Raw genomic sequence first — 20,054 nt, 5'->3', positions numbered from 1 at the left:
CACAGCTCTTTGATGTAAAAGTTTCGCTCATTTATTGAGGGCTAGAGCGCTTTCTTATATACACAAGGTAGAGGGAGGTAGGCGGGGTTTACAGCGGACCTTATTGAGGACCTGCCAGCTCTGTGTGAACCAGGGGGTCTGCATTCCTGGTGTCTGTGTCAAGGTCGCACCGGCCATTCTTAAGCAGTGAAGGTCATGACAGCCATTTTGATGTGGGCGGCTCCCCACACCAATCCACTGGTCCCAACCAAACTAATTTTGAAAAAAAAAAAAAAGAAGTTAGAAGATTGATTATATAGGCCCAGCCTTGGTGGCACCAACTGTAGTTTACTTGTCTGCAGTGCTGGAAGCCACATATGACTACAGTTTGGAATCCCAATTTGACCTGAAAACACAGTAGATATGCACATACCCAAGATCCTGGTGAGCTGGAGGGCTGGGAAAAGTTGATAGTGGCATAACAAGACTCTGTCAAGTGTGCCTCACATGTACACGTGAGCTCTCATGATTAAAATTTTAAAACTTTTATTAAAAAGGCATTATATAAAGCTGTGAGAGTCATAGTTATGTGGTACTTGACAAAATGATAGACACATAAGTTAACAAAACCAAATGGAGGCCCAAAGAAGACCCATATGTATAATCAATAGATTCTTCACGAAAGTGCAACAGTAATTCAATATTGAAAGCATAGTTAACTGGATGTCTATATGCAAACAAGGTATCTTGGCCTCACAACTTATACAGAGATTAACTCAAATGGATGATAGTCCTAAATGTAAAACCATAAAATTTTTAAATAAAAAATAGAAAAATATTTGTGGGCTTGGATTAGGAAAAATTCTCATATCTGAAAAAAATTAAAACACATCAAAGATAAAAATTGAACTTCATGGAAAATAAACTTGAACTCTGAAAAATAACATTACTGGAAAAGACTAAAGCTACATAATGGGTTATCATTAAAACATGTAACTAACAAAGGATGTGTATTCCAGAACATAAAAAGAACTCTTGGGCCAGCGCCATGGTGTAGTGGTTAAGGGAGATGGATCCCACATAGCTGTGTGATTTGAATCTCAGTCACTTGAAAACACTCTGGGTGGGGAACCAGCAGTTAGCGTAATGGCTATGTCACTGGATTCCCACGTAGTCGACCACGGTTCGTGTCCTGGACTCGGTGGCTTAAAAAACTCACGCCGGGCGCGTGTGCGTGTGTGCCCAAGATCCCGAGAGGAGAATGGAGGAGAAGGGATTGCAGCGTGACCATCCCCCCTGGGGGGTGATTTCTCGCTTTCTGTCTCTATGTCTCTCTCTGTCTGTCTGGCGAGCACACGCGCCCTACAGTGAAAATCTCTCAAAAAAAAAAAAACAAAAACACTCTGGGTGCATGTGAGTTCCCAAAATCTCAACAGGATGGAGAAATGGAAAAGGGACTGTGGTGTAACCATACCCAGCTGGAAGATGCTTTCTCCCTCTTCCTATCTCTTTGTCTCTCAGGCAAGTGCACGCACCCCATGGCAAAAAGAGGAAGGAGAGAAAGAGAGAGAGAAGGAGAGAGGGAGGGAGAGAGAGAGAGAGAGAGAGAGAGGACAGAAGGAAGGAAAGAAGGAAAAAACTCAAGAACAATAAAGAACACTTTTTTAATATATATAAATAGGTGAATATTTGAACACAGTTCATCAAATAAATTAGGCAGATAGATAGCAAACAAGCATATGTACAGATGCTAAACATAGTCATTATGGAAATATAAATTTAAACCAAATGATACCACTGTAAACCTTTGAAATACAAAAAACAAAAAAGCAAAACAAAATTCTGACATACCACATGATGATGGTAACAAACCAGAACTTTTATACACTGATGGTGGGAATGTAAAATGGTAAAGCCATTTTAGAAAAAAAAAAAAGTCAGTTTTTCATAAAGTTGAGCATACCGTTACCATATGACCCAGCAGTAATCCTAGGTTATTTATGAAGATGAAAGAAAAACAGGTTGATACACCAAATTCTGTGCCAATTTTTATAGCTGCTTTCTTCAGAATCCCTAAATCTGGAAAGCCAAATATCCTTCAAGTGGTAAATAAACAAATTTGGTACATCTATATAACAGAATATTATTCAGCAATAAAAAAGAATGACACATAAAATGGGTGGATCTCAGAAACATTAAGCTAAGTGAAAGCAGCCAGATTCAAAAGGCTACATACCGTAGGGGTTCATTTATATGACATTCTTGGGAAGGTAATCTATACAGACAGAAAAAGGGTCAGTGGTTGCTAAAGGCTGGGAAGGGGGAGAGAAGTTGAATACACAGGGTGGAGGGGTGCTGGAAGAGTTAAATGTCTTGATTGTGACTGTGGTCACTTAACAGTATGCATTTGCCAAAACAAAGAATGACACAGTAAAAAGTCAGTTTTACCATATGAAGTTATTCCTTAATTTAAAACAATGTTAACCTGTAGGATTTTCACAGATAATTTATCTCATTGAAAAGCTTTTATCATGATAGGACGATGAGTTTTGTCAAATATCAGCTGGTCATATATTCGCAAGATTCCAGACACAAGAGTACAAACTGAAACCAGATGATGCTCAAGACTAGGCCTACCTATACCTGTGATTTCTATACCTATGGTAGTGAAAGGAGAATTGACTGGAAATGGATACAAAGAAATTGTTTAATAGAAATGTTGTATACATAGATCTAGGTGACAACTACCATAAGTGTATTCATTTGTCAAAATTCAGGAAGCCATGAACTCAAGATTTATGCCTGTTACTGCATATAAGTTATACCCCTTATAAAGTACTGGTAGGATACAGAAATGCTGGTCACAAACTACTGAACTGATTTTTGGACCCACTAATGGTTGTTACTTTAGGTAACAGTCCATAGGACCTGCAGAATTAGGAAAATGAGTCCATGTGCCTAACTTAAGTGTTCTCCAAACCTTCTAAAATTCTTCTGAAGACCATTTTACAGCAACTTTGAGAGATAAACTAAATAAAACTTAAAAATATGACTATTTTCACTCACTTGGCAATTACTGAAAAATGTACAATGTGTTAGGCACTGAAAAAGCAAGAGTGGATTTAGCAGTCAACAAGAGTTCTAGCCTTGGAGCTTATATTGTAGTGGAATAGATTTTGGCATTTTCATCTTAGTACTTTTATTAATTCCAGATCAGACTGATCCTTCTTGAACCTCTTGTTTGCATATATGTTAAGGGTCAAGGCTCTGAATGTAGTCTATATGGCTCCACTCTCCCAAGGCTTCTCTGCTGTGTGGTCTTCCTACCACTGTAATATGTCAAGTTGTAGCTAAAATATTGATGCTTTTGTGAAACAAATGTCTCCTGTGACAGTTCTGATAAGTGGAATATTTTGGCACCTACTTAAGGTATTAAAACATGGAAGTTTATAGTGTTTTTTTCCTGTATGAATTCTCTGAAGGAAAGTCCTTGTCACCTTCATCATCAGCATGGATTCGCTGATGAATTATAAGGCTTGAGCTCCAACTGAAGCCCTTCCCACATTCCTCACATTTGTAGGGTTTTTCTCCAGTATGAACTCTCTGATGGGCTTGAAGGTATGAGCTCCAACTGAAGACCTTCCCACATTCCTCACATTTGTATGGTTTCTCACCAGTGTGGACTCTCTGGTGGGCTTGAAGATAGGATCTCTGTCTGAAGCGCTTACCACACACTTCACATCGGTATGGTTTTTCTCCTGTGTGGACTCCACGATGAGCCAGAAAATTCGAGGCCCGACAGAAGCCCTTCCCACACTCCTCACATTGGTAGGGTTTCTCTCCAGTGTGGCACCTCTGATGGGCTTGAAGCTGTGAACCTACACTGAAGCCCTTCCCACACTCTGCACATTGATATGGTTTCTCTCCAGTGTGGACTCTCTGGTGCACTTGAAGACTTGAGAACTGACTGAAAGACTTACCACACTTCTCACATTTATAGGGTTTCTCTCCTGTGTGAATTCTACAATGAACATTCAGATCTGAACTCCGACTGAAGCCCTTCCCACATGTATCACATTTGTATGGTTTCTCTCCTGTGTGGCCTCTTTGATGGGCCAAAAGATTTGAGGCCTGACTGAAGCCTTTCCCACACTCTTGACACTTATAGGGCTTTTCTCCTGTATGAACTCTAAAATGAATGTTAAAATCTGAGCTACGACTGAAGCCCTTACCACATGTATCACATTGATATGGTTTCTCTCCAGTATGGCCTCTTTGATGGTCCAGAAGATTTGAGGCACGACAGAAGCCCTTTCCACACTCCTCACATTTGTATGGTTTCTCTCCAGTGTGGCTTATTTGATGGGCTTGAAGGTGTGACCCCACACTGAAGCCTTTCCCACACTCCTCACATTTATAAGGTTTCTCTCCTGTGTGGATTCTACAATGAATGTTAAGGTGTGAGCTATAACTAAAGCCCTTGCCACATGCATCACATTTGTATGGTTTCTCTCCAGTGTGGATTCGCTGATGAGCCTGTAGTCGTGATCGCCAGCTAAAGCCCTTCCCACACTCTTCACATTTATAAGGCTTCTTTCCACTGTGGATTCTCTGATGGACTTGAAGATATGAGTTCTGACTGAAGCTCACCCCACATTCCTCACATTTATAGAGTTTTTCACCTGTATGGACTATCAGAGGAGCTTGACAATGTGAGTTCTTCCCAGTGTTCCTCCCGTAGTCCTCACATTTGTATGGATTCTCTCCAGTGGGGATTCTCTGATGCTGGTGAAGACATGATTTCTGACTAAAACCCTTATACAGTCCATCATATTTGTATGATTTCTCTCTACTGTGGACTCTCTGATGGGCTTGAAGACTTGAAAACCGACGAAAGGAGTTATCACATCTTTCACATTTGTAGGGCTTTTCTCCTGCATGGGTCCTCTGATTACTTTGAAGATGAGAGCACCAAATGAAACTTTTCTCACATTCCTTTCCTTTGTAGGGTTTTTTACCACTGGGGACTCTGTAGTGAACTTGAAGAAGTGAACTCTGACTACTGAACTCCTTGTGTTTATAGGATATATCATCTTGTTTTTCCAATTGAGAGCCAGTCCCTTGAACATTTAACGTGGAATCTTGACACTTGGTTAACTCCCTTATAACTTGTTGCCAGATCTGTGAGAAGAAAAGATCTTCATGTGGAAGGAACTGTAATTCAACTTTGTGAAGAGTCTCCATCTCATTGAGATTCTTGCCTCCTGAAATGATAAAGAGAATTCAGAGATGGCCCATGTAGCCTAGGCTATATTGAACCAGAAGGGTTTCTTGTTTTGTTTTATTTTTAAAATATTATCTGATTTACATGTCTGCAGAAACCAAGAGGTGGCCCACCAGTCTCCCATTCACTACACTTTAATGAGACTCATTCAGAAGCACATTAAGTTTCTTTTATTTTTTTAAGGAGAACATTTTTATAGACCATAGATTAGTTTAACACCTATCATGCCATGAATTCATAGGGAATAGGTTCCAGAAGCTTAGGCTCCTTTCCAATGGTAAGTGTGCTTCTCTGGGTGGAGCAGGCTGGTACTTCAGTTGAACCCAGGTACCTTTCTCTTTGACTTCCTTTTTCTAACCATTTTCCTTCATAAATTTTAGGAAGCTATCTCTGCTCTTAGAATGCTTAATATGTTCAATATACACAGGGACCAGCAGTTAACGTAATGGCTATGTCGCTGAACTCCCATGTAGTCAACTATGGTTTGAGTCCCGAACCCGGTGGCTTAAACTCATGCCGGGCATGGGTGCGTCCGTGCCCAAGATCCTGAGAGGAGAATGGAGGACAAGGGATTGTGGCATGGCCATCCCCCCTGGGGGGTGATTTCTCACTTTCTATCCCTCTGTCTCTTTCTGGCAAGCATACGCACCCTATAGTAAAAACCTCTCCCCCAAAAAAGAAAGAAAGAAACAAAGAAAGAAAGAAATTTCTATTATTTACAAACCACCCTGTTTATGATATTTTGTTACAACAGCCTGAACAGACTAAAATGGTGCATTAATGGATTCATAACCTATAAATATCCAAAGGCACCTCATAAACTAGAATTAGATGAAACATTCATCAGGGAGGAAAAAACTAAACTATGCCTTCATCGCATATTCATTTACCACCCTCTAAATATCTCCAGTATTAATGGGAAAAAGTCCTTTAGTAACCATTATTAATTCATTTATTCTTTTTTTAATAACCCTTTTATTTGTATAAAATTATAAATTCTTTTAACAATGATGTGAAGCAGACAAGACTTACAGGCATGAGTGGAAATACTGATCCCATATTTAGTATAGACAGATGTGGATGGCAAGCCCCAAGCTTCCACATCCATAATGTTTTCCCATGACTGATACATCATTTTAAATTAATCTGATCTCACAATACTTTACAGTGTAAGGGTAACAACTCTAGAGTCAATCAGCCTAATTAATCATCTCATAAGTTGGCACATTTTAAGGCACTGTTATCCCCCTAAATTTCATAGCTATGTTTGAGGACCTGAGCCAAAATTGCAGCATGGATGATCTGAAGGGACCAGGGAACAGAGTGGTTAAACTTCAAGTTGGCCTCAGCCTGGCACATGCTCATCAACTGCTGAGCTGGCAGGCTGAGGCAACTAAATCAAGAAAGCAGAGGGAAGGCCCACGTATGGTGGACATGGAGAATCCAATCAGCAGCAGACCCATTTTTCCCAGGACAAATACTGCCAGAAACCCTCAGGCTGGCCTACTCTCCCACTGCCAGTAGGGCAAGAGTACTTCTGGAGTCTAGATCATGCAAGAGAAATTATTTAACCAAGCTGCTTGCTTGATATGCCAGTATCACCCATGCTAAACCAAGAAAATGGTTTACTCCTTCCCAATCTGGGTTTGAAAGAGACGGCTATCAAGGAAACAAGGAAATTCCATGTGAGGGGAGAAAATGTTGGATGTCTCTAGAGTTACAGATGGTGCAGGGGGGCAACACAATTTGCCACTGTGTTCTAAGAGAAAACAGCAAATAGTATTGAAGGGAAAAGCTTTCTTGTTAAGGTGTATTCTATCAGGCACAGAACCAAGAGACTAGCAAGATCAGGGCCTGGTGACCAATCCCGGTAACAGCAGGACTATGAAATATTCAGGCAAAATTTTGGTATATATGTGTCTTACGACAAAGGGAATTTCTCAAATGCTGAGATAGAGAAAAAGACTAAGACAGCTATAGGCTAAACAAAAAAAGTCATCAGACACACTAGGGTCTGTCAAGTCTGAGAGCTCTCAGAGCTGCCAAAAAGGTGGATGTAACCTCATGGTAGAACCAACCAAGCATTTGTTTATGCGCTTCTTTAAACTATATTTTACATTTTTTTCAAAATGAGGTCCTAGAAACCCCCAACTTCAAGTATGCCCCAGGCTTGGTCCACCCCTATAGGAGTCTTGGGGAACCTTGTACAAGTTTGGGTTATTCATTGACCAACATTAAAGCCCAGGATAGATGTGATGCAGCAGGGCTCCCTCCTCCATGGCATATGCTGAATTTCAGAGAAGTCAGCAGCCAATGTGGAAAATGCTGGAATTTTTCTTTACAACTGGGCTGTGATGAGGGGTTCTTGTCACGAACATAAACTACTGTATTTTCAAGACTCTTCCTTTCCAGTTTCTGAAATTGGACCAGACAATAATCTTCTTCGAAGATACAATTCAAAAAGCCAAAAGCACACCTTCCAACACACTGTGCTTTTAGGTATTCTGGATCTAGTTCAGCTGGCAGATGAGCTGATTGATGTGTTCACCCCGATAGCCAGGCGAGCCCATCTCCTTGACGAAGCCCACTTAGTTCTTGGTGGCATGATGGGCCACTGAACGGTGAAAAAGGCACAAGAAACATGAGACATCTTGGAAATACTTCCCTGGGAAGGCAATTTCATGAATGAGGTCTTCTAAACAAATGACGCCACACCTCCCTAGATGCTCCTCAATCGGTGTTGTCGGTTAAAAGGATGGTCTAATCTTGACCTTGGCTTGCCCACATTTCAAGACGAGTTCCCAGACAGATTTCAGATTTGGAAATCCCCAGGTCACATAAGGTTCCACTATTCACAGTGTCTTTAGGCTTTGAGGAGTGATTTTGACAAAAACACCACTGAAAATTTTCTTCAGATGCAGTCTTGCGATGGTCTTCTGCATCACTGAACTCACCCCAGCAGTCCTTTTGATGCACACAATAAAGGCCAATGAATGTTTATTGGGCATTTCCAAGGCATGAGGTTTCACTTCAAGTCATCAGAGACGTACCATGTCACGCTTCTGCTACCAGGAATCATTTAAGAATGATTCCAGTCGCTTAAATCTGAGCCCTTTCTCTCTCCTCTGCTCTTTTCTTGCCAAAAGTGCTTGCTTTGTTTGGGTGGCTTTGAGGGCTTGATAAGCTTTTCTCTTTTTTGAGATTTTCTGGAACCAAAGGGATCTTTTTCCTTTGCTCTAGCTCCACCATCTTTGCAGTGCTCTTAACTCATTCATTCATTCAATGAGTATTTATAGCAGGCCTGCTCCCTCCCAAGTATGTTCTACACAACGAGAATACAGCAATAAGTGGAACAGGCAAACCTTCTCTCCTGAGATGACATTGCAGTAGGAATGTAGTGAAATAAATAAGTAAACACAGCATAAGAGAAAGAGTGAAGGAAGTAGGTATAATTAAGAGTGGTCATCAGAGGCCTTATTTATGCTGTTACATCTGAGAAGAGATCTAAATACGTTAAGGGAGGGACCTAGAGGATGACAGAGTGAAAATTCACTCCTGACAGAAAGAAGCTCAAATCACTGGTGATGAGACAGGGACAACCTTGGCTAGCAAAAATGTCAGTGTGGAACCAGCAAATGACACAGCGGTTATGTCGCTGGACTCTCAGATGGCCAACCATGATTTGAGTCCTGAACCAGATGGGTTGAAAATTACGCCAGGTGCGTGCCCAAGATCTTGGAAGGAGAATGGAGAAGGGATTACAGCATGACCATACCCCATGGGGGTGATTTCTCACTTTCTCTTTCACTGTGTCTGTCTCTTTCTCTCTGGCAAGTGCATGTGTCCTAAGGCAAAACCTCTAACCAACCAACCAACCAAATAGAAAAAAAAAAAAAGGCCAGTGTGGATGGGACTGACTGACAAGAGGGAAAGTAAAAGGTCATGTTTACAGAGGGATGGGGAAGAGGAAGAGCAGACACATGAGACATAAGCTTTTTTTTTTTTTTTTTAACTTTGCCAGAGGGTGCATGTGCTCACCAGAGAGATGGGGGAGTGTGAGAGAAAGCATTCCCCATGGGACATGGTCACACCACAATCCTTTTTCCTCTATCTCGTCCTTATTTTGGTATTTTGGGCTCACATGTATGCATGCTTTGTTTCTCAAGGCACTGAGTCTGGCACTTGAACTGGGTGGTCAGTCACGTGGGATCCAGCTGCCTTAATCACCAGGCCATGGGGTAGCCCCATAATAAGCTATTTTAAGCACCTGAATTTTACTCTGCATCAAACAAAATGGGGTCCAAAAAGTTCACAGACTATGTGTATTATAAAAATATTATGCATGAATTTCAGAATTATTTTGCATACTTTATTTATTTTTTCTATGAATAAGGCAGACAGACAGAGATAGAGAGGAAGAGAGAGAGAAACAGCATCCCCAACAGGGCCTTGAGGGCCTTGACGCTGAAATCCATTCCCAGCTTCAGCCAGCCCCAGAGCATGGGCAAGCATGTGCTTGGTAAACTCAGGGAGGTTTCTCACCAGGAACCTTCCTACTGTGGCACTGCCTCACAGAGTGTTGCATTTTTCTGCTGTGCTACTGTCTGGCCTATAAGGTGGAACTTTAATTCCATTTTCCCACGAACTTTTTGAAGCCTCCAAATATAAATCTATATGAACTTTCGAGCAAAGTATGACATGATCTAACATTCAAAAGAATCAAAGTGGATAAACGATGACAAAGAACAAGACTGACCCAACCATGATGGCACTAGTGGGACGGTTGCCGTTGCATGATGTCTGCAGATGCATGGCAAGCCTGGGTTCAATTCATGGCCCAATCTAAAACAGGTTGAGTGCAGTGGCACATGTCTGTGGTCACAGCTAACTGGAGGCTGGGGCAGGAGGGCTGCAATGTGTTATCAAAAATCTCTCTCTCTCTCTCTTTCTCTTCCCCTCCCTCACTTTCTCTCATTAACCAAACAAACAAAAAAGGTAAGACTGAAGAATGAAAGCAATAATCCATGGACTAGGCATTTGCTGAGACCAGCACCATAGCTGTGGAGGTATGAGAAGCAGGACAAATTCATAGGGTCACAGATCTCACCTGAAAGGTTATCATTCTGAGTTGTCATTTTCATCATCCAAAGCTTTTCTTTCCTCTCTGACTGGGGTATGACATCTGGGCTGAATGGCTGATGCCCTGTGAAAAGGCAAGAACAGATATTTTGAATTAATACATTTGAGGCCAGGGACTGGCAGGTGGCGCTGGACTCCCACATGGTCAACCCCAGTTCAAATCCTAGATCTGGTGGCTTGCTTTCTCATTTTCCCTCTCTCACTCTCTGATCAAATTAAAAAATTATAATAATTAAATAAATAATTCTTTAAAAAAATACACGAGAGGACAAAATTACTAAAAATTGTTATTAACACTTTCATCTTCAGTTTGCCAAAATGTTTTCAAAATTTTTAATCATGGGACCAGCAGTTAGTGTAATGGCTATGTCGCTGGACTCCCATGTAGTCAACCGCGGTTTGAGTCCCAGACCCAGTGGATTAAACTCATGTCAGGCACGTGTGCGTGCGTGCCCAAGATCCCGAGAGGAGACTGGAGAAGAAGGGATTGCCATGTGGCCATCCCCCTTGGGGGTGATTTCTCGCTTTCTGTCTCTCTGTCTCCCTCTGTCTGTCTGGCGAGCGCACACGCCCTATAGCAAAAACCTCTCCCCCAAAAAAAGAAAAAAAAATTAATCATGACCAATGTGAGGAAAAACACCTTATACAAAGACTCTAGATAAGTAGACCTAAGTAAAAATTACAAGAAAAAAAATGTCTTACATTAGACCCTCTCCACAATCTGTCAGTTCTTGAAAATAGGCTGGAGTTTTTACAGCAATGTGCAATTACTGCAAAGGGCACTGATATTTTTCTACTCTATTTTATTTCATTTTTAAAAAAAGCTAATATGGAGACAGTAGATAGCATGGTGGTTGGGGTGCTGGACTCCCACATGGCCAACCATGGTTTGAGTCCTAGACCTGGCAGCTTGCTCTCTCATTTTCCATCTCTCGCTCTTTCTCTCTGTCTCTCTGCATATACCCTATAGCAACTTTTAAATAATAATAATAAATAAAAAAATTTAAAACTGCATGATTCACAAAACGTGTATCAAGACCCACTAACTGGAGATGACCACATGATTTTTTTTTTTTTTTTTTAGAGATTTTCACTGTAGGGCGCATGCACTCGCCAGACAGACAGAGAGAGACATAGAGACAGAAAGCGAGAAATCATCCCCCAGGGGGGATGGTCACGCCGCAATCCCTTCTCCTCCATTCTCCTCTCGGGATCTTGGGCACGCACGCACACGCGCCCGGAGTGAGTTTTAAGCCACCGGGTCCAGGACACGAACCGCGGTCGACTACGTGGGAGTCCAGTGACATAGCCATTACGCTAACTGCTGGTTCCCGAGATGACCACAATTTGAGAAAAGAAAAAAAATGTATAGCAGTTGAGTTGTCAATTTACAAAAGACACACTCTAATAAGGATAAAAAGATTTTTTAAATTCCAGATCTCTCTCATAATAATCAGAAAACTAGAAACCAGTTCAAGACTTTGAAGCCCTGCACAGCCAAGGACACAAAGTCACCATGCGGAGCTGATGTTCAACCAAGAGCGCCTGTCCTCACCCAGTGAGACCAAGTTCCTAAAGTTCTCCAGCATCACATCCTGGTGCAGCTTCCTCTGAGCAGAGTCCAGCAGCCCCAGCTCCTCCTCAGTGAAGACCACTGCCACATCCCTGAAGGTCACCACCTCCTACAACATCAAGTATATGTAACCTGAATCTTGCAACAAAGGTCCAATGAAAGAAGGGCAGCACTGACAAAAGTAGAAAGGATGTGCAAGAAGCGGTTCCAAATTCTAACAGTCGACTTTACTATGATATATTGGTTCGTCAGAAAAGTCATGATACATTTTTTGCATAGAAAAACGGAATAAATACATCATGACTTTTCTGATGACCCAATAGTAAAACATTCCAAGTAATGCAAATTAGTTTATATTTTTCTTTCCTTTCATAATAAGTGGATGAAAGAACTTACATTAGATATTAGTCTATTTTTTCTTTTTTTAAATTTGTTTTGTTTTTGTTCTTTTTTTGGTCATTTAATTTTTCTAGGAAAAGTTCTAAGAAGTAAAAATTGCAATGTCAAAGAGCAACTTAAAGACTATGATGTAAATGGCTGATTTTCTTCTCAATTTTTCCCTTATCACTGATTCTCCATATCAGAGAAATGAAATAAAATCCATTTTTAAAATCATAGGGAAATGGGTGCGTGTGCATGCATGCCCAAAATATGGAGAGGAGAATGGAAGAGAAGGGACTGAAGCATGGCCATCCTCCTCGAGGGGTGATTTCTCACTTTCTGTCTCTCTGGTGAGAACATGTGCCCTATAGATAAAATCTCTACACAGTTCCTAAATAATAAAAATTTCTTTTCAAAAAAAAAAAAAAAAAGGAAAACCTAAATCATAGGCAAGATCTGGCACTGTGGTTAAGGGAACTAGATCCCAATGGGCTGACTGCACAGTTCAAATCCCAGCCCTGGCAGCTTGAAAACAATGCTGGGCGTATGTACACGCATGCTCAAGTCCTGACAGGATGGAGAAATGGAAGAGAAGGTAATGCAGCTAGACTATGCCCTATTGGGGTGCTTTCTCCCCCACAACATGTGCTCTTTGGCAAATAAAAAATAAGTAAAATAAAATCCTAGGCAATATGATTCTGAAAATTTCCATTAAAGATTTTAAGCTTTTGCTTTTTAGCATATATGTTGTACATATTTTTGCCTCCAATTTGCAATTGTTCTAACAGTCTTGTGCACAGCAGTGCAATGCTTCTCATCCTTGCCACTACCAACATTTTATCCCTATGAGTTTTTGCTGTGGGGGGCACCTGGTGCACTGTGGGATGTTTAGCAGCGTTCCTACCATCAATCCACTACATACAGGAAGTACAATACCTCTGAGCTGTGGCACCAAAACTGTTTCTAGATATTGCTGAGAGGTAAAGTCACCCACAGTTAAGAATCACAGAGAGCCAGCAAGAGTGTGGTAGTTAAGGTGACTGGATCCCACATAGCCAACCATGCAGTTCAAGTCCCAGACGTAGTGGCTTGAAAAAAACACATGAGGTACATGTCTGTGCACACCCAAAATCTAGCAAGAAGGGAGAGAAAGAAGAAAAGGGATTGCAGTGTGACCATTCCCCATGGGGAGTGGGGTGCTTTCTACTTTCCCTCTCTCTCTTTCTCTGTCTGGTGAGTACACACTCCCTCTGGCAAAAAAAAAAAAAAAGTCGGGGCCAGCAGGTGGCATGGGGGTTAAGGGCACTGAACTCCTGCATGGTTTACCGCAGTTCGAGTCCCGGACCGGGCAGCTTGCTTTCTCACTTTCCCTCTCTCTCACTCTCTGATCAAATTAAAAATTAAATAAATAATAAAATAATTCTTAAAAAAAAAAAATCACAGGTGTATCGTTTCAACTTAACACACAAGGACTTGTTTATCCCTGCAGACCTGCACATTCAGGTACCCTAAATGAATGACAATGATCATAAAGGGGCCACTGAAGAATGAACTAGGTGGAGGCAGTATGTTCTGTGGCATCTTCTGCTCACCAGGACCAGGTCCTCTGACTGGAGAACTTTTTTTTCCTTGCCTCTATTATCTTTTTTTTTCCCCAGTTTTTTTGCCAAAGGGCTTTGCACTCTCCAGAGAGAAACAAATGAAGGGAAAGTGAGAAATCACACCCAGGAGTGGATGTTTTTTCATGTTGCAAAGCCTTCTCCTCTGTTCTCCTCTTGGGATTTTGGGCATGCACACCTACATGCTAGGTGTGATTTTCAAGCTGCAGAGTTCAGGACTCGAACCACGTTAGCCATGTGGGAGTCCAGTACCTTAACCACCATGCCCCGACAGCCCTGGCTCTCTCTCTATCCTAGTACAAGTAAAAATCCCAGGAGACTTTTTGAATCAGCTGGAACTTTGACTTCCTATGTGTACTTGAGCAGTTTTCTGAAATTCTCCAATCCTATTTTTTTGTAATTAAAATACATATGAGGAAAAAAATGCACATGAGGGACCAGCAAGTGGTGTGGTGGTTGGGTCACAGGACTCCCACATGGCTGACTATAGTTTGAGTCCTGGACCAGGCAGTTGAGAAAGAATACTCTCTCTCTCTGGTAAGTGCATGTGCCCCGTAGCAAATTTTAAAAATAAAATAAATAATTCTTTAAAAAAATAAAACAAATTAAAATAAAATGCACATGAGGGGCCAGCATGTAGTGTGGAGATTAAGGTGCTAGATTTCTACATGGTCAACTGAGGTTCAAGTCTTGGACCCACTGTCTTGAAAATCATACTGGGCATGTGTGTGTGGATGTCTAAATCCCAAGAGAAAAACGGAGAAGGAGTTGTGGCATGGCCATCCCCCACAGGGGGGTGATTTTTCACTTTCCCTCTCTCTGTCTCTCTGGTGAATGCATACACCCTATGGAAAAAAAAACCTTAAAAAAAAAAATGTACATGAGACCAAATACAGCCTCTTAAGATTGATTTAAGAACTAAAAACAGTAAGAAAATTACCTGAAAGGCCTCTTATACTGGACTTTTAAAATTAAATACATTTTCATTTTGGTAATAAATTAATAAATTACAGGAAAACTACATAGTAGTAAAAACATACACAGGCATGGGTACAAAAAAATCTGGCTTTTTTACATTAAACTATCTAATAATATTTTCTCTTTTTTTTGGAGAGGTTTTTGCTATAGAGCACATGTGCTCTCCAGAAAGACAGATAGAGACAGAAAGCGAGAAATCACCCCCCAGGGGGAATGGCCACACCACAATCCCTTCTCCTCCATTCTCCTCTCGGGATCTTGGGCACGCATGCACACACGTGCCCAGCCTGAGTTTAAGCTACCAGGTCCAGGACTTGAACCATGGTCGACTACATGGGAGTTCAGCAACATAGCCATTAGGCTAACTGTTGGTCCCTCTAATATTTTCTGTGATCAGTCAGATCATGTTGCAACATGACATGTCTGATTATTTTGCATACAAATTATCCAAAGTATCACATACTAAAGGTACTTTTTAATTTTAGTGATCCTAAAATATTACAAATAATAGCAGAACTTCAAATTCTTTCCCCAGAACAATGGCTACATGTTGCAAAACTGTTACTCCAATGTTCCTTAAAGCAGTAAAAATTCTAAACTATCTAAATATCTATGAATGGGAAAAATCTATCTCACACATATACATCCCACAGACTATATTAATTTGAAGGAATATGATGTAACTTTGAAAATTTAGGATATATAAAAGCCAGATGGTGGTACAGCAGTAACTGCAACTGGATTCACAGGGTAAGGTCCTGGGTTTGCATTCAGGACCTCGTTCATAGATGCCAGGAACACAGGTTCCCAAGATATGGGGCACCTGAGGCGGGGGGCAGACTGTTGCATGAGGATCCTGGTGGAGGTGCTTTCTATTTCCTTCTCTGTCCCTCTCATGGAAGAAATAAACAAACATTTAAAAACTTAGGGTATATAATATTAACTAGAAAAAGCGTAATTTGAGAAATTTATCTATATGGTGATGACAAATATATAGTTATAAACACATATAAGGAAAAGAATACAGGAGAATAAGAACAGTTGTGTTTTTTGTTTTTGTTTTTTTTTTTGGAGAGGTTTTTGCTATAGGGTGTTTATGCTTGCCAGAAAGACAGAGAGAGACAAAGAGACAGAAATCGAGAAATCACCCCCTAGGGAGGATGGCCATGCCGCAATCCCTTCTCCTCCGTTCTCCTCTCGGGATTTTGAGCACACACGCACACACGCCCGGCGTGAGTTTAAGCCACCGGGTCCGGAACTCAAACCACGGTCAACTACATGGGAGTCCAGTGACATAGCCATTACACTAACTGCTGGTCCCAGTTGTTTTATAAGGGAAATTAGATCTTTGTATTCACTATTATTGATTTTTCTATTTTATGCTTATTTATCAAATCATAAAGTGATAAAAATGAAAAAAACAATTTTAAATTAGGCTAAAAATACAAAATAGCAAGCATTTGGCACACAAGAGGTCTCTCCTTTATCCTTCCCAAGAAAGAACAACAAGATGTGTGTAATCTTTGAGAAATGAGATCATCTCAAACCTAGAAAGTCCAACTCACCTTGAACTTGGTCATGTTGTCCCCTCCTTCTGGGAAAGGGCTGAGTCTTGGGAAAGCGTAATGAGGGAAGGGAGAAAAAAGCTATGAGACTCTGGCCAAGGCTGTCACTAACCCATACGATTGCTTTACATGAAATAGCAATGGCATCCCTTCCTCAGCACAGCTTGATAAGCATGACATGGGCTGGATTCCAGACACCACTCAACCTACTATGATAGCCAATGGCAATGTGACTTGCCCAGCCAGAGTGTGCCCCTAACACAACTTTTCTGTGTAGTTCTGAGTATGATTCTGATTCCAGGAAAAAGACAAATTGAGATGAAAGTACCCAAGTTAAGAGAGTAATCTCTGGGGCCAGATGCCTAGAACCATAGCACCGCTATTTATTAGCTGTGATATCTTAGACAAATTATCATTGTCTTCATGCCTTCATCCTTTCATACATAAAATAGAGAGATTAACAATGAGAAAATTAACTAATAGGATTGTTCTAGGCATTACATGAGTAGGGAGGAAGATCAAAAACACTTCAGAGTCCCTTACTAGCTGCAGAAAAGCAGTAATATTCAGTAACATAAAGCCTGTCTTCTTAAATGGTTTCTATCAAGAGAAGCATTTTATAGGTTGCTGCTCTCTATTAAATAAAAATCAACTTTAACCTCTAAACTATCTTCTAGTCTCTCTTGGCTGTCACACTTAATTTGATATCTCTGCGATAATATTTAAGTTCACATGAATGACTTGGATCTTTTTAGAAGGAAATACTTAAACACCACGTTAAGTGGTGTTTAAGGCATTAAGCATTAAGGCATTAAGCCGTATGCCTTAAAATAGTTAAAACACGTTAACTATTTTAAGGCATACGGCTCAGCGCGTTCATTTACACTGTGGTACAACCATCACTATACATCTCCAGGGCTTTTGCGTCATCCCAAACTGAAACTCTGTACCCCTTAAACAGTAACTCCCTATTCCCCTTCTCCCAGCCCCTGCTGATCACTGTGTTTCTATGCATTCCACTGTACGAATGACTGTTTTTTTTAAAAGATTTAAGATCCTGATAACTTACTCTGGTAAATGATCTGGTAGGACCTTTAAAAGACTCTTGTCAAGGAGACAAAATTTAATAAAAACCTATGGTTCTATGAGATTTATGTAACCATAAATCTGATAATCAGTGTCACTGAAATGAATAAACTATAGTGACCATAATAACAATATAAACAACAAAAATGGTCATCTTTGATATTAAATACTCAGCACACATCAGGAACCTTGTGAAGTACCTGGTACACACTGTCTCATTATGATCCCTCACACATACCTCTGAGGAGGCTACTGCTGTACCAGTTGAGTGACCTTGGTCCAACCACCTAAACCTCTGGACCTGTCCTCATCTATTAGAAAGAGATAAAAACAGATTATTAATCACAAGATTATAGGGAATAAGTGAGCGAATCTATGTTAATACCTTCAGCATTTTTTAAAGAATTATTTAACTTTATTTATTAATTTGTTTTAATTTGACCAGAGAGGGACAGAAAGAAAGAGAGAGAGAAAGAAAGTTAGCCATCAGGTCTAGGACTTGAACCGTGGTTGGCCATGTGGGAGTCCAGTGCCCTTAACCACCATGCCACCTGCTGGCCAGACCTTCAGCACTTTAACTGGCATATTAGAAAGTTCTCAATGATCTATGATTACTTCAATTGCCATGCCCATTTAACAACTAAGGAAGCTAAAGTTTGGTGAGATTAAGAGGCAGGAGTGGTACCCGAATCTAGTTCTTACACCACAGTGAGCAATCTAAATTTCGTTATCTCTGTTGCATCTAAAGAATAAGCAATTGGGAACCTAAGGTCTCATGAAAGGAAAAATAAGAACTTGAGACTAGGGATAATAGATATAGAGATGGAGAGAGAATTCTGAAGCCAAAGGATCTGCTTGAGGAAGCAAAGAACAGAGTTGTGAATGATGTGGGTTCTAGAACCAGCCCACCAGGATATGAACACTGGCCTTTCCAACTTGCTAGAACTTTGCTGTAATGTCTAATCTAAAATTGGTGATAATACTACCAATCTCGGGACCAGCAGTTAGTGTAATGGCTATGTTGCTGGACTCCCATGTAGTCGACTGTGGTTCGAGTTCTGGACCCAGTGGTTTAAACTCACACCAGGCATGTGTACGTGTGTTCCCAAGATCCTGAGAGGAGAATGGAGGAGAAGGGATTGTAGCATGGCCATCCCCCCGGGGGGTGACTTCTCGCTTTCTGTCTCTGTCTCTGTCTGTCTGGTGAGCACATGCACCCTATAGCAAAAACCTCTTCAAAAAAAAAAAAAATATATATATCTATATATATATACACACACACTACAATCTCACAGGAAGTTCAAAGCGACAAAATATACACAAAACATTTGGAACAGTGTCTGGCAACTTTAACATTCAATATAAGCAACCCATAAACTCATCTGGCTGCTTCACGTGAAATAATCTAGCAGGGTCTTGTGACTGACTCTGTGAAGGTATCCTTAAAATAGAATTATTTATATAATTTTTGGCATTTTTGCATGAAAATATTCGAAGGTTATTGAGAGTCAGCTTCACACTGCTGTCCAGAGATGCTTTCTCATCAGCTATCATCTACTTCCAACACAGAAGGTTTGATTGTAGAAAAAAAAATGAACTGGTGCAGAAGCCAAACTGGATGAGCAGGCTGAGTCCTACGATCACACGGCAGCCTGCGTGAAGTCTGTCAGAGCCAGGAGCTAAATTACCCAATGAGGAGAAGAGTTTTCTTTCAGTTGCTTTTAAAATGTCTAAGAGTTCATAGGTCATCCTGGTGAGTCAGTGCAAGTACTGAACAAATGACCGAAGGTGCTGAGGAAAATAACAACAGATGGCTCAAGAACACAGAGAACACTGAGAGTGGCTACACTGAAAAACAGCTGCAATCATGTACTATTCCTTTTTCTTTTTTTTTTTTATAGACCACAGATTAGTTTATTTTTAACACCCATCATGCCATGAATTCATAGGGAATAGGTTCCAGTAGCTCAGGCCCCTTTCCATTGGTTCTCACAATGTGCTTCTCTGGGTGGAGCAGGCTGGCGCTTCAGTTGAACCCAGGTACCTTTCTCTTTGGCTTCTTTCTTTTTCTGGTCATTTTCCTTCACACGTTTTAGGAAGCTATCTCTGCTCTTAGAATGTTTAATACGCTCAATACGCACATTAATTCTCTTGGCAAGAATCTTGCCCTTAACTTGTTTGTTCACAACAATGCCAACTGCATGCTGGGTAACATTGTAGACTCTTCCAGTTTTGCCACGGTAACATTTGTGGGGCATTCCTTTTTGAACAGTATCCATTCCCTTAATGTCTACAATATCACCTTTCTTGTAGATTCGCATATATGTCGCCAAAGGAACAACTCCATGTTTTCTAAAAGGCCTAGAGAACATATATCGGGTGCCTCTCCTCTCTCCCTTTGTGTTCGTCATTTTGGTTAATTACTGGAAGATGGCGGTTCCAGCCAAAAG

General features: G+C 40.8%; 1 protein-coding gene and 2 pseudogenes across 3 annotated transcripts in view; 1 reads left to right on the top strand and 2 right to left on the bottom strand.

Moving 5' to 3' along the window:
• LOC102469635 (zinc finger protein 45) overlaps positions 1-20,054 on the bottom strand; it is a 77,553-nt gene that overhangs the window by 40,842 nt on the left and 16,657 nt on the right. The window contains exons 3-7 of one of the 3 annotated variants that reach the window (XM_014582907.2): positions 17,843-17,915; positions 16,519-16,564; positions 11,958-12,084; positions 10,371-10,466; positions 3,477-5,243 (exon numbers count right to left, since the gene is read on the bottom strand). In XM_014582907.2, coding sequence (XP_014438393.2) covers positions 3,477-5,243; positions 10,371-10,466; positions 11,958-12,084; positions 16,519-16,533 — 2,005 coding nt within the window. In that variant the 5' untranslated portion in view covers positions 16,534-16,564; positions 17,843-17,915. Of the gene's footprint in view, positions 1-1,666; positions 5,244-10,370; positions 10,467-11,957; positions 12,085-16,518; positions 16,565-17,842; positions 17,916-20,054 lie in introns of those variants that run through there. The other 2 variants (XM_006142043.3, XM_014582908.2) reach the window with 2 other exon arrangements.
• On the bottom strand, positions 6,000-8,518 carry LOC102468790 (60S ribosomal protein L7-like 1 pseudogene; annotated as a pseudogene).
• The window catches only part of LOC102483015 (heat shock cognate 71 kDa protein pseudogene), a 7,937-nt pseudogene continuing 5,633 nt past the window's right edge, over positions 17,751-20,054 (top strand).

This window comes from Tupaia chinensis, unplaced genomic scaffold, assembly GCF_000334495.1.
Source record: "Tupaia chinensis unplaced genomic scaffold, TupChi_1.0 Scaffold000067_1, whole genome shotgun sequence".
Lineage (NCBI taxonomy): Eukaryota > Metazoa > Chordata > Mammalia > Scandentia > Tupaiidae > Tupaia > Tupaia belangeri.
Note: the sequence above shows the minus strand (reverse complement) of the source record. Positions and strands in the feature narration are given on the sequence as shown.